General features: G+C 40.7%; 1 protein-coding gene across 1 annotated transcript in view; it reads left to right on the top strand.

The window, feature by feature from the left end:
• The window catches only part of LOC101165481 (metabotropic glutamate receptor 7), a 74,507-nt gene that overhangs the window by 34,084 nt on the left and 25,213 nt on the right, over positions 1-15,210 (top strand). The window contains exons 3-6 of the mRNA XM_020704723.3: positions 6,068-6,203; positions 6,766-6,920; positions 9,036-9,173; positions 12,587-12,787. Of these exons, the coding sequence (XP_020560382.1) occupies positions 6,068-6,203; positions 6,766-6,920; positions 9,036-9,173; positions 12,587-12,787 (630 nt within the window). The remainder of the gene's footprint in view (positions 1-6,067; positions 6,204-6,765; positions 6,921-9,035; positions 9,174-12,586; positions 12,788-15,210) is intronic.

The raw sequence follows: 15,210 nt of genomic DNA, 5'->3' as shown, positions 1-15,210 counted from the left end.
CGTTAGTGCCCATAAGATGCCTGTAGGATACCCACACAGACTACAATCTGATTGTCCAATGTCTTCATGTCGTCAGGCTGCACGTAGAGAGCAAGCAATGGGCATGGAAGAAGCGTGAAACCATAACTTGGACAGCACCAACGGGCCCCTTGGGTTTCAGGGATACTAAGTCCCTACTTCTCATCTCCTTTACTCCTACGTACGTTTAAACATTCGCCACGACCTATCACTCGCAGCACGGCCATAGAAAAATGTGCAAGTGTTGTTGCTCTACAGGCTTACCGGGTGGTCTATAATCTTAAAACCATGAGAGAAGTTGTGACTGAGGCATTAGTTGACCATTTGTAAATGTGTATGTCATAATGTGATTGAATGTGATTAAATCATCTGGCAACTACTAGCAGATCAGTGCTTTAGTCTTCTGCCTTATTGACCAACAAAACTGACAGCTCTTTGTCTTCAAGCCACAATAAACACATTTCCACAAACCCTGAAGCAACTACCATGCCATTGGCAGATATCCTATTTTTATGTTTAGTCCACTCATGCTGTATAACAGCAGACATCTGATAAATCTTTTGGCACTCAGGATGTATTTTCCCACATCAAAAAAACTCCCTAGTTCTGCTTGCTGGGACTCTAAAAGTATGTGAGAAGAAGTTCAGTGGTGATCGTTTTGCTGTTCTCTGCTTTAAGAAAAGGCCACATTGAACCCTGACTGGAAATGTATGATCTGCCAGCTAAAAGCTGTTTATATCTGAGTAATGAGCCTGCAGAGAGTGGCAATTAAGAGATCCTTTCCATCCCTCTGTCTATTCAGAGAAACTCAAACTGAGAGGTTATTGGATGTTCTATTAGAACGCTTGAGAGGGGGGTATTTAATTGGTTTGGGTAAAGCTTTGCTGTTGACTAAGGATACAAGCTGCTGTCTTTAAAAACATTCAGTTTGGACCTGCAGATGTTCACTAATACACTTTCTGATATTTTCTGTTTATCAAAAGCCCATTAATGTTCACCTAGTCCCACAAACGTACAATTATTGTACCAGAATTGAGCAAATAACATTGTTTTTCTTCTTTTTATTAGAAAAAAACATCTATCACCTTTTCCTAATAAGGAGCTGCTAAAAAGTAAAGAAAAAAAACACAACAACCTGCCGAGAGCCAGTTGGAATGATAGGTTAGGGAACATATAGTTCCCAGCAGCTGTTTAGTAAGTTACCAAATTAAAGTTCTTTATCCTGTTAAAACTCATTAGAAATGACCAGTCAGAGTGATTTTTTTGTCTGTATTAACATCCTGTGCTTGTTATTGCTTAGTGCAATCTGAGGACTCTGGTGGTGGACTAGCCACAGGGGTTGCAAGCCAGTTGCCTCTGTGCCGGTCCCAAGCCCGGATAAATAGAGAGGGTTGCGTCAGGAAGGGCATCCGGCGTAAAAATTGCCAAAATAACCATGCGAATCATCCACAATATACCGGATCGGTCGAGGCCCGGGTTAACAACGACCGCCACCGATGCTGTTAACCTACAGGGTGTCGGTGGAAATTTGACTACTGTTGGTCGAAGAAGGAGGGGAGGCAGAAGGGCCCGTGGCCAGAGAGAGAAGGGAAAAGGCAGGAACATAGGTTTGAGAATAGGGACTCTTAACGTTGGCACAATGACAGGGAAAGGCAGAGAGCTGGCAGACATGATGGAGAGAAGGAAGGTAGATGTACTGTGTGTGCAGGAGACAAGGTGGAAGGGCAGCAAGGCACGTAGTATTGGAGGAGGATACAAACTGTTCTATCATGGTGTTGATAGGAAGAGAAACGGGGTAGGAGTGATTCTGAAGGGGGAGTTTGTAAACAGTGTTCTAGAGGTGAAAAGAGTCTCAGACAGGATGATGAGCTTAAAGTTAGAAATCGAAGGGGTGATGGTGAATGTAGTCAGTGGGTATGCGCCACAGGTTGGCTGCGAGTTAGAAGTGAAGGAGAGATTCTGGAGTGAGTTGGATGAGGTCATACAGAGTTTCCCCAGAGGAGAGAGAGTTGTTATTGGAGCAGACTTTAATGGGCATGTTGGTGAGGGCAATAGAGGTGATGAGGAGGTGATGGGCAGGTTTGGTGTGAAGGAAAGGAATCTGGAGGGACAGATGGTGGTGGACTTTGCGAAGAGGATGGAAATGGCTGTAGTCAACACTTACTTCCAGAAGAGAGAGGAACATAGAGTGACATACAGAAGTGGAGGTAGGAGTACCCAGGTGGACTACATCCTATGTAGACGAGGCCATTTGAGAGAGGTTATTGACTGCAAAGTGGTGGTAGGAGAGAGTGTAGCCAGACAGCACCGCATGGTGGTGTGTAAGATGACTCTGGAGGTCAGGAAGAAGAAGAGAGGGAAAACAGAAAAGAAGACCAAGTGGTGGAAGCTACAGAATGAAGAAACTTGTGAGGAATTTAGGCAGAAGTTGAGACAGGGTCTGGGTGGTCAGGATGAGCTTCCAGATGACTGGGAAACTACAGCAGAAATTATCAGGGAAACAGGTAGGAAGGTGCTAGGTGTGTCATCTGGAAAGAGGAAAGACGGTAAAGAGACTTGGTGGTGGAATGAGGAAGTACAGGAATGCGTCCAGAGGAAGAGGTTGGCTAAAAAGAAGTGGGATGTAGAAAGGACTGAGGAAGGTAGACAGGAGTACAAGGAAGCGCAGCGTAGAGTGAAGAGAGAGGTGGCAAAGGCCAAACAGAAGGCTTACGATGAGCTATATGACAGGTTAGACACAAAGGAAGGAGAGAAGGACTTGTACAGGCTAGCCAGACAGAGAGACAGAGATGGGAAGGACGTGCAACAGATAAGGGTGATTAAGGACAGAGATGGAAAGGTGCTAACAACCCAGGAGAGTGTACAGAAAAGATGGAAGGAGTATTTTGAGGAGCTGATGAACGTGGAAAATGACAGGGAAAGAAGGCAGGAAGATGTGGTTGTTGTGGAGCAGGAAGTAGCAGAGATTGGAAAGGATGAGGTTAGGAAGGCTCTGAAAAGGATGAAGAGCGGAAAGGCCGTTGGTCCTGATGACGTTCCTGTGGAGGTATGGAAGTGCTTAGGAGAGGCAGCAGTGGAATTTCTAACAAGGTTGTTCAATAGGATTTTAGAGAGTGAGAAGATGCCTGAGGAATGGAGGAGAAGCGTTCTGGTTCCGATCTTTAAGAACAAGGGTGACACGCAGAACTGCAGCAACTATAGAGGAATAAAGTTGATGAGCCACACAATGAAGCTGTGGGAAAGAGTAGTGGAAGCCAGGCTTAGGAAGAAGGTGGAGATCTGTGAGCAGCAGTATGGTTTCATGCCCCGTAAGAGCACCACTGATGCCATTTTTGCTTTGAGAATGTTGATGGAAAAGTACAGAGAAGGTCAGAAGGAGCTGCATTGTGTGTTCGTAGATTTAGAGAAGGCGTATGACAGGGTGCCGAGGGAGGAGCTGTGGTACTGTATGAGGTCGTCTGGAGTGGCAGAGAAGTATGTCAGAGTAGTTCAGGACATGTATGAGAGAAGTATGACGGTGGTGAGATGTGCTGTAGGTCAGACAGAGGAGTTCAAGGTGGAGGTGGGACTACACCAAGGATCAGCTTTGAGTCCTTTTTTGTTTGCTATGCTGATGGACAGGCTGACAGATGAGGTAAGACAGGAATCTCCCTGGACAATGATGTTTGCGGATGACATTGTAATTTGCAGTGAGAGTAGAGAGCAGGTGGAGGAACAGCTAGAGAGGTGGAGGTTTGCTCTGGAAAGAAGAGGCATGAAGGTCAGTCGTAGTAAGACAGAATACATGTGTCTGAACGAGAGGGATCAAGGTAGAAGCGTTAGGTTACAGGGGGCTGAGGTGAAGAAGGTGCAGGAGTTTAAGTACTTGGGGTCAACAGTTCAGTGTGATGGGGAGTGTGGAAAAGAGGTGAAGAGGCGAGTGCAGGCAGGTTGGAGCGGTTGGAGGAAAGTGTCAGGAGTGTTGTGTGACACAAGAGTGCCAGCAAGACTCAAAGGAAAGGTGTACAAGACAGTGGTGAGACCAGCTCTGCTCTATGGGTTAGAGACGGTAGCAGTGAGACAGAGACAAGAGGCTGAGATGGAGGTAGCGGAGATGAAGATGTTGAGGTTCTCCTTAGGAGTGACCAGGTTAGACAGGATAAGGAACGAGTACATCAGAGGGACGGCTCATGTTGCCTGTGTTAGCGACAAAGTCAGAGAAGCCAGACTGAGATGGTTTGGACATGTTCAGAGGAGGGATAGTGGATATATTGGTAGAAGGATGTTGGAGATGGAGCTGCCTGGCAGGAGGGCAAGAGGACGGCCAAAGAGGAGATACATGGATGTCTTAACAGAGGACATGAAGTTGGCTAATGTTAGGGTAGAAGATGTCCATGATAGAGTGAGGTGGAAAAGGATGATTCGCTGTGGCGACCCCTGATGGGAAAAGCCGAAAGAGAAAGAAAGAATCTGATTAGTTCTGGTTATAGTATAAAGTGCTTTATAATGGGGGACTCTTTACAGTACAATGCACATAATGTTGCTTAGACGGTAAGACAAAAGCAGAAGCTTGATGGAAGTTAATCATTAATCCTGAAGCATCTTTGCAGGAAACTAATAATTACCAAATATTATGTTGTGGTTTAGTAAATAGCCAATAACAAGCTAGAACCCACCTAGTGGGTCAATACTAGTGGGTGTCTAAAAAGAGACTGGTACGGCAAAATTTGGCATACACTGTTGTTTAAAGTTGGTTGTAAAACTGGAACCACAAGGAAGTTAGTGATTTCTCCTGGTCAACTTAAAAAGAAAAAGAGGAATAAGGATATAAGAACAGCTTAACTGTTACATAATCATTTATAGAGATTGTCTAAATCTTTAGTCCAATAGTAGCTACAGACTAAGTCCAAAAATTAACTCTGTGGCATAACTTTTCATCCTGATAATGACAATGGTGAGGGACAGACTGCTGGCTAAACTGCGGACCATCATGAACAATCCCTCCCATCCTCTCTACAAAGTGGTGGACAAACTGAGAAGCAGGTTTTGCAGTAGACTCATTCACCCCCGCTGTGCTAAGGAACAGCACAGGAAGTCATTCCTGCCATCAGCCATCAGACTCATCTGATAGCCATGTGTGTACACGTATATAAAAGTTTTTCTTCCCTTTATATTTCATATTTATTTTATGGTGCTGTTACTACAACTGAATTTCCCTACAGAGATTAATAAAATTGATCTTAATCTTATTCTTTTTTTTTTTTTTTGGCCCCTTGCAATTGCCCTCCCTCCCCATAACTTGCCCCCACTATTTGAGTCAATACAAGCATAATTATTGACTTCTTTAGAGAAATATTAGAAATAGCACCTGCCCCCCCCCATAAAACTTTCTAGCTCTGCCACTGTGGAGGAGTAATTAAAATTATTGCCAGTCTACTAATAGCCAATTGCCCAAAAATTTGTAGCAGCCATATGTTTCCTATTTGTAAAAGTACAGTATTACGTCCTGGCTAATAAATCCTCATTAATGCTTTGTTTTCCTTAGATACTGTCGTGTCTCATATTAGTGCCTTCTGAACACTGATATTAATTCTTTTTTCATAAAACTAACCACTAGGTAGTTCCTTATAAAGTTTTACAATGTTGTGGCTTTAAAAAATTGTGTCTATTGTTAACTTTTATGTTTTAAATACTAAATGTTTGCTTTCTGTGACTGTGTGCTTCTACTATTTGATTTCAAGAATGTATTATAAGAGTTTATTTCTCTGATGTCTAAATGGTGCTCATGTTAAAGAGGAAGGTGCACTATATTTGCTAAATTGCATCCTGCCGTGGTTTGCACCCTGATCCATACTCTGTAAGAGGCATTGCAGTTTCATCAGAGTCCACCTATTGATCTGAGATGTTTCACTGTCCATGATGGGAGGTGTGCGCACAGGCAAGATAGGATGACTATTATGCATTTATGAAGAAGGGATTTTTATGTGTCTGACTGAATCTTTGTGCAAGAATGAGTGGGTGAAACCATCTCAAAGGTCTAACCCTTTCTTACCTTTGACTCATTATGAAGGTGGGATCTGCATTGCCCAGTCTTTGAAGATCCCACACAACCCCAAAATGGAGGACTACGACAAAACCATCCAACAGCTGCTGGAAACGCACCACTCGCGGGCAGTCATCATCTTTGCCAACGAAGAGGACATACGGTGAGGCGCACAGCTCATTCTGGCTTCATGGATGTAGTGCAGACGCGCTGATGACTTGCTATGTTAAGGTCTTTCATCTTTGAGGAGCAGCTCTTGAAGAAAAGCTGGAGGCACAGATTTACTGTGAGCCCAGGTTGTGTCTGCTGCACAAACACACCTACAACAACACAAACACACATTTCTCAGAGGATTGGGAATGTAGATGACAAAAAAAGCAAGGAAAATATTGTTTCCCACACACACACACACACACACATCCTCTGTGTGTAATGTTAATAAAAATAAATGCAGGATCAAAGATTTTTCCAATTTAAAAGCAGAATGAGGAACCAATGATGTACAAGTGAAATCCAGAGCCTCAATGAAGAAGCATGAAATACATGGAGACGTGTGCTCATTATCTGTAAATAGAAACATTTGTGTTTCAGACAAAGCCCAGAAAGAGCTTATGAGAGGCTGAGATATGCAAACAGCCCTTCAGTGGTGATTGTTCCTGTGTAATAGTTATAGGATTGCACATCCCGCCTGATCCCTCCACAAATAAACACAAATGTCCTTGCAGGGGAGTTCTCAATGCCACCAAAAGGGCCAATCAGGTGGGCCATTTCCTTTGGATCGGATCTGACAGCTGGGGCTCTAAGAGCAGCCCAATCCACCAGCTTGAGGATGTAGCTGTGGGAGCAGTGACAATCCTGCCCAAACGCTCATCCATTAAAGGTATGCAGAGAGTGGCCATGCTCCCACAGTTATTATCATCTATTCTTTTCTATTTATGCACCCTCTTTGCAGGCTTGTTGACTTATAGAGCTACTACTACTGTATGCGATGTTCATGTAATTACACAGTACTTCAAAGTTTACGCAGTTCTTTTAATTTATAGTGTCATTTTGATACCATGAAACAAAATACATTTCTATTTATGTGATTTTTTATTTTAGATAGTTAGGCAGTCTGCAGTCTGTGCACAAATCCAGCAATGTCTGTATTCATGTGAAGTCCACAATCCTTTTTCTCCATTCAAAGTATGTTTTTTCTTCTTTTGCATTGTCCATCAGACTCTTTTCTTGGACTTCTTTTTTGAGTTTTTGTATGCAGTTTGTCTCACTGCAGCTGCAGCCTAACCCGTCTCAAGCTTTGTTTGTCAGGTCGTTGCTTCTCCACCTATTAAATAAGCAAACTTTAGTGCAACAAAAACCTCAGATTTTTAAAAAAAGATGCCATTCTTGAGAAGAAAATCTGATTCAAGTATGCAGGGAGTGTTTGCGTGAAAAGTTGGGGATGATAATATCCTCATACACCTGCTGTAGTGGCTTACAGAACCAATACCTCAGTCTGAATCGTGTTCCAAAGTTCTGAAGGCAATAATGGGCCGTGCTATGTTTCACTTGATCACAATTTGACAGTCAGGCGTCATTTTGTGAAACATTAGAATGATGTTACATTGGGGTCCCAGGACACTGTACTGTCATTTGCAGAAATTCTTGAATTATACAGCAAATATGGAATTGTTCGGAGAGGGGTGAGCTGAGCAGGGATCTGGATGACCATTTTGCTAAGTGGTGTGAAGAAAACCACCTACTCTGGCACATAATGTGGCAAAGACAAAAAGCCCTGCCCTTTTTCTGTCCACACTATTGGGAGAGATGTGGACTTTGTGGATCCACATGAGCACTTGAGTGTTACATTGGACAGTAAAAAGGACCATCACTGATGGCATCAACAATAAGACCTTTTTTTTTTTCTTTTTGAAGAGGGTCAGATCCTTCCATGTCTGCAACAAGATGCTGCAGACTTTTTATGACACTGTAGTGGCAACCCCCATCTTGCTCATATTTGGGTGTGTGGACATCAATGCAAATGATGACATTAGATTGAACAAATACAATTAAAAAACTGTCTGTAGTGGGCACTAAACTTGTCACCTTAGAGGAGCTGGTGGAGGACAGAATGCTGGCAAAATTGCTGGCATCCTTGACAGCCCCTCCCACCCCCCTCAATACACTGGACAAGCTAAAGAGCACCTTCAGCGACGTGCTCATTTCAACCCTACTGCTCTAAAGAACGATACAAGAAATCCTTCGAACAATGGCAATCGGACTATAGAACTCATTGACCTCCATCAGAACCACAATTACACAACTTTATTAGAAGTCACCTTGTCTCTGTGTATCCCAATAACCCACTTCAGTAGTTAGTGTCTTATTGGTGAATAGGAGTAAATTATACCAGCATTAATATTATATATCATATTTATACAATGTTTGCATTCCTTTGCATGTTCCATTTCAATCTCATTGTATGCTATTGTATTTGATTGTTTTCAAATATACTAGACTGCCTTGACAGCCTAATTTCCCCTGTGGAGAAAGTCTATCTGTGCCTGAACTAAGTTGTATTAATAAAAATAAAATTCTGATTTATTTACATTGAAATATTGTAGAAACAGCCACTCAAGCAAAAAAGTGTGTTTGGTGCTCAGATAAAACATTTCGTCACTCCATCTTTATTTAGAAGTAAAAAAATATGTCTAAACTTCACAGGCTTAGGTTACAGATAAGGGCTGTGGTTATATATTATGAATCACTATATTATTAATTATTAAGATTTCTTAGATAAAAAGAGGGATTGAAATTACATAGAGTTTGGTGGAAAGGCAGACCATCGAGGCCAAACTTGGCTTTAGTTATATCTCCTGCTAATGATTCCAGTGCTCAGCACAAATACTGGAACACCTGCCAAGGCATTGCTTCAGCTGCAAAAGTTTTACTTCATTTCCTCCGGGTCTGATAATTGGTCAAGAAATGAGTCATTCTGTTCTTCCCTCCCTCTCAGGATTTGACGAGTACTTCACCGGTCTCACTCTGGAGAACAACCGCAGGAACGTGTGGTTTGCTGAGTTTTGGGAGGAAAACTTTGACTGCAGACTGCTCAGTGCCTCAAAGAGAGAGGACAGCAGCCGCAAATGCACAGGTATGTAGGTTTTGACATGAGCCAAACAGAAGAATGTGGGAGAGTGGGAATATGGTGGAAAATGTATTGTCATGATAAACTGCAGGGATGCAGGGTTGAATTAGACCCCTCTTGTTGAAACTTTGGCCAGAAAATCCAGAAGGTCTTATTCTCAAGTAGATTCTGGACAGATAAAAATCATAAGAACTGTATTTGACAAATCCCCAGTTTCTAAGATTAAATACTAGAAAAAAACTTTTTTATTCCCAATTTTGCCCTGAAATGTTTTAATCTGAAACATTTCTACAAAAAAAAAATCCATAGTAGTATTTATTTAAGGTGAAAATTCAATTAAACAGGTCAGAAAACTAAATTCTTTTTCTGTCCTCATTCTGTTTCAGCTCTGCTGTTGTATTGTATAAATGATAGTGTTGTTTCCAACAGTGATGCATTCCCATGTTAACAAGAATATGTCTGCCAATGCAGTGACAGGCTTTCATTTCTCTGCATCTGCCCTGCTTTATCATGGATGATGGCTAACATGTGGGATGCTTAAATAATTTTACCTGCACTCTGTATGCGGTGATGACACAAATCGCTGTTTGTTGGCGGATTTATTCCCTTTGTATTGGTATCTTTTAAAAAGTGAGAAGAGGCTCTTCTACTTCATGATCCCACAAGCCCCTGTACTAAATGGCGACAAAAAAAAGGCTTTTATTTTTCTCCCCTGGGAATGTTTTACCTTTTGTTTCTTGCTGAACCTCCAACTGAGATGATATTTCTGAATATTTTATACTAACAGGAGGCGTTTTGCATTCCAGGGCCATCCCTATAAAGATTCCCTGAGCTCTCCTTGCAGAGCTCAAGAAATCAGAAAGGTTATGTGTGGGCTGGGATGTATATTGAGTTTTGAGAAATGGACTGAAATGTCAGAGCAGGTTACTTTGGCCCTCCTTCCTTTTATAGATGTCTCCCACATTTTCATGAATGTCTTGCTTAGATCACTGCTGAGAAAATCATCTTCATTATTTTGCTTGCTTGATTACATTCTTTTGAAATGGTGCCCTAAATTTGATAATTACAATGTGTACCACAACAATTGTAAATCATCTTTAATGCATCCTTTTCACTGTTTTTTTTCTGCCAGAATGAAAAAAAATTCTGGTTAGCTAAAATAAAAAAATCTAAAAAGGAGGTTGTAAATTAGGCATTCAGAAAGTGTCACCGTACAATGAGGCAAAAACCTTTACAGCAGCCTGTAGTGAAAGGGCAGAACACTGACAGATGGGTATAAGCCACTGTAGCAAAGTGTGTTACTAAAGTTCATGGTGATTTTCATCTTCTTTCAGATGGGACAAATGAGGGTTCATTGTTGGCTGCATATTACATTGCGGCACACTTCAGTAATTCGACTGACTCTGCTGTATTTGTCACAAACACTTTGTCTCTCAGCTCAGCTTGAAATATCCCACTTGGGAATTCAATGTGTTTTCCTCTTTCGTTTAAGCCCGTGCAGATTCTCTGTCATTTCATTGCAGGATTCTATTCCTCAGGGAAACTGGACTTCAAATGTTGATCTAGGAGGCATTTGGATGCTCATCCATGTGCTGATGGAGAACTCAGATAATATATGTAGCCTACTGACTGTTTCAGTGTGGCAAAAAGTTAAACAAACAGATGTCATGTGAGTAGATGCTAATGTCAATGATCCAGTGATTATCAGAACGTTCTGTTAGTGTCCTGTTACTTGGTGGAGGGCTGGTGTGGCTCAGAAAACTCAGAAACTCATTGGTGGTTCATTACTAGTGTATGGCTGGCCTGAATGCGACCCAGTCTGCCAAGCAAAGATGTCAAAACAGGAATATACATAGGAGACAGGAAATGTCTCAAACCCCACGTTTAGTGAAGAAATGTTTTTTTTTATTTTCACATTCTTGGCTCATCTTTGAAAACCATCTGTCCACTTTGTCCTGAATGTGACTTTATTGTCTTTAAAGGAGTGTTCACTGTCCTTCAAATGCAGGTGATCTGCAAGCTTGATGCTGTGGCTCTTTTGTTCTATGCCCTCCTTTTATGGAAGGGTTGGACTAGATACCCTAAACCATATTTCTCTGCTGCTTCGTTTGAATTTTTTCCTTGGGGTGGACCAAATTTCCCTTTAGTGTGTGGTTGAGTTTGAAAATAATGGTCATGTTTTGTTGAAGATCCTTCTGAGTTTTTCATGTTTCCCTGACGGCCCCCTTTTCCCGGGGCTCAGTCCTGCAAGTTCTCAGTTTCTTGGCTTTTTAGGTTCTAATTTTTGTTGGTTCCTTCCGAGCATTTATGATTCTTATCCAGTCTAGTAATAAACGGATTAGTCTTAGCTTATGTCAAAGTGGTTGGTGGGAGTTGAACATAATATACTGGTTGAAGAGGATTTTCTGAACACCTCAATGTTCAGATTTCAGCCTTTCTTGATATGTACTCAACAATTGTTCTTGGCTTTTTCCCGAACTTGATTTGTCTGTCCATTGCATTGATGTGACGACTAAATTCTTCCACTTTCAGGGTTTGAATTTTAACTTATGTGTCATCAACTTATCTGAATCGATGTGTGGATGCATTCCCAGGTAGGGATGTCAGGGCTCTGTTTGCTACTTGTTCCAAAGAAATCAGTCTCTATGAGGATTTATTTGGATCAGTAGCATTGTCATTGAAAGTGAAAATGGTGTTCAGGCAGAAGTCCAGCAGACAACATTTGGGTTCTGGTGTCAACTTGATTCCTTAAGGCAGCATTTCCTTGTCTTTACCTTTTCTGTGATGGGAATATGGATGAAAAGAGATGTGAAGTGTGTTCAAGAGCCCTGTGCATCTTCCTTTGTCTGCTGGTAGGATTTAGATGCTGTGATACTGCTGAAGAGATGTTACTGCTCTTTATTTCCCATCAGGTGAGATTGGCAGTGGGTGGTTTGGAACTGGAAACAGGGGTTGACACCTTCATCCTCAGTTGTTCCGCCTCTGTGTTTGTCAGGTTATTTTTCTTTAAGGCAGGTTCTATCGCTTCAATGAATTCCAGTAGTCGAATCCAAGACGAAATTGAAGCATTTGGACAAAGTTTTTCTTTTTCTCTTCATTAAGTTTCCTTTCAGAGACTATTTGAGTTGCGTTGTTTTTTCTGTCTTTCGACACAACGTCCTGTTAAAAGAACACAATCAAACAGAAACTGATTACTTGGGAAAAGATTAAAAATAAAGGAAAAGAAAAGAAAAATGATGTGCCAACCAGCAACTCACCCAGGAAATACCCTGCTTTTGCCTAACAGTAGCTAAGATGGGATCCAGCAACCCCATGACCCCGGAAGGGATTAAGCAGGTTTAGAAAATGAATGGATGGATGGAGAATGTGACGTCTGGATGTTTTTGGTTGAAGTTATCATCTTTGCCTGCTTTCCTCAGGCCAGGAGCGCATCGGGATCGACTCCAAGTATGAACAGGAAGGGAAAGTACAGTTTGTGATTGACGCTGTGTATGCGATGGCCCACGCCCTGCATGACATGCAGAGGGACTTGTGTCCAGAGCATCCTGGCGTGTGTCCACAAATGGAGTCTGCAGATGGAAAGACTCTGCTGAAGTACATACGCAACGCCAGCTTCAACGGTGAGTGAAACATAGCAAAGGTTTGTACAGGACTGATCTTTTGGATTAGACAAAAACTTTTGAAAGTAACTGAAGTTAGACTTTTAATTTCATTTACACTGTATTGTTACCATGTTGACTAGGATAAATTAAAATACAGGTCAGTAACATTCACTGATGCTGATGCTAAAACTCTAACTTGTAAAATTCTTTTGCCTTCTTTTATGGCTTAAGGCATGCTGCGTCCAGTCTTTGAAGCTCTGTTTTTAACTTTAACCAAACTGGGTGATGCATGCACATACATTAAAAAAAATGGACTTTAAAGTTATTTTTTGAGGTGCATCTATTTTAACATGAAAGACATCAACAAGTTTTTAAATGGTCAGCCAGAGAGCATAATAAGTTGATCTTTTTGCAAGTCCAGGACAAACCTTTAAATCTCCAGTCACAAGTCAATGTCAAGTTTTGTATTATGAAAGGTCAAATGAAGGACTTAAAAATAGTTCTGTTTAGGAGAAGCAATTAGTAGGGGGTGAAATAATGGGCATTCTGCACAGCAAGCTGAAGAAACAAGTAGTCTGTCAGTTTTCCGGCGTTGTGTCTGATTGTGGAAAAATGCAACACATTAAACAAATCATTGTCGTCCACAAGGATAAGTCAACTTTCCAGTTTCCACTTCTGATATCAAGTAATAATTTTAACAGTGGCATAATTTATTCCAAAACTGTTCAATGACAGTGATGTGAAGTTTACACACAATTTTAATTAAACAAAAAAACACCATCTTAGAAAGAATCCATATGCTCCACCTCATTCCTTAAATCACTACGGGACAGCTTGTTTCAGATTAACTTCTCTCTGCTTTCATTCATCCGTCAAAGCAATGCTGACGAATCTCGTGAGTAAATATGTTTGATTGCTCAGTCTGTTGTTGAACTTCTCCATTATTCAACCCTTTGAGAAAACGTAAGATGGCTGTTGATTAATGGAGAGACAATGAAGAAGAGGAGTCAGCAGGAAGATGGCTTTAAATCAAGACGAACCTTTGTCACTGCAAATGTGCTGGTGTGTAAGTCTGTCAGTAATAATTAGAGACTCCTTTGAAGTCTTCCGTCTTCACAGAACTTGGTGGAGTATATTTGGACTTTCACTGGATCATTATATACAGTGAGAAAGCAGTTTTCTTTTCAAAATGCAGATACAGATAAGGAAATTTTGTATTTTTTGAAATCATGTTCCATCTTTTTTCCAAGATTCTGTACCTCCAACATTAAGTCACAAAATCAGAAATGAATGCTCAATTTGAAGCAACAAAAGAATCAAAACTGAGCAAGCAGAGCTAAAATATTAAGCATTACATTAAAGTACAGAATTTCTGGCATTATGAACCGAATCTCCATTAAATATTTTGGAAGCCTTCAAAGATTTCCAAGGTGTAAAAGAAAAAATAGATCATGTTAATCAATCAGATTTTTTGTAATGAATCAGTACTGCTTGTTTCAGTTGAATGACCTGTTTTAGTTTGATCACATTTTTAACCTGAAACGTTTCTAAAAAGAATCCAGAGTTTTAATTTGATTAAAATGAGTTATAGTCTCAATATTGCATATTTGTATGCCTTTAAAATAAACAGTTTTTTTACATTAGAAAAATATATTTTTCTATTATTTCTAACAGACTGTTAGATTAATCCAAGCATTAAATGTTGTGTAGTTTGTGTGTCATGTCATCAGTAGAACACCACCTTTTTGATCTTGTTTTTATTAATCAGCTGACAGACCCTTTCATTATCTCATTGTAATGACTGACAGCATAAGCATATTGGTCTAGTATGTTCTGACTCATCCTTTTCTTACAGAGGGAGTTTTGTTTTTGCAATCTTTTGTTGTTTTATAGTGAGTCATTTCTGTGTACTGATAGCAAGCTTCCTCAGATTCCACAATGAAGCACAGCCTCATAGTTAACGCAGGGCGGTTCTGCTATCTGTCTCAGCCAAGACACGAATAACAGGGAATTGAAATCCAGCTATTTTCCTGATCATCAGCATTCATCCATTCATTTGTTTTACCCCCTTTATCCACAGTTGTCATAAAGACAGGAAATAAAACATGATGCAAAAAAAAAAAAAATTAAAGGCTAAACACATCCAAAAATGGAGCCCCATGAGGTTCTGTGGCAACCAGTCTTGGTGTATTATTTCAAAAAAACACATGTTTTTATAGACTGTGAATTTTTCTCCTGTTTTCCCATGAACACTCTCTGACCATTCAGTCCAGTTGGTGGAAATGAAAGCACCCATGTGATTTGGTTAAGAAACAATACAGGTAAAAAAATGACTATTTCCAGGTTCATTAAAAAAAATGTAATTTTCAATAAAAACTGTTGAGGTGATAAGTGACTTACTATTAAAGTCCCACTCCAATCATCTTTTGATCTTTTTAAAA

This window comes from Oryzias latipes, chromosome 7 (genome assembly GCF_053564925.1).
Source record: "Oryzias latipes strain Hd-rR chromosome 7, Olatipes_Hd-rR_3.1".
Lineage (NCBI taxonomy): Eukaryota > Metazoa > Chordata > Actinopteri > Beloniformes > Adrianichthyidae > Oryzias > Oryzias latipes.
This window is presented reverse-complemented; position numbering and strand designations above follow the sequence as displayed.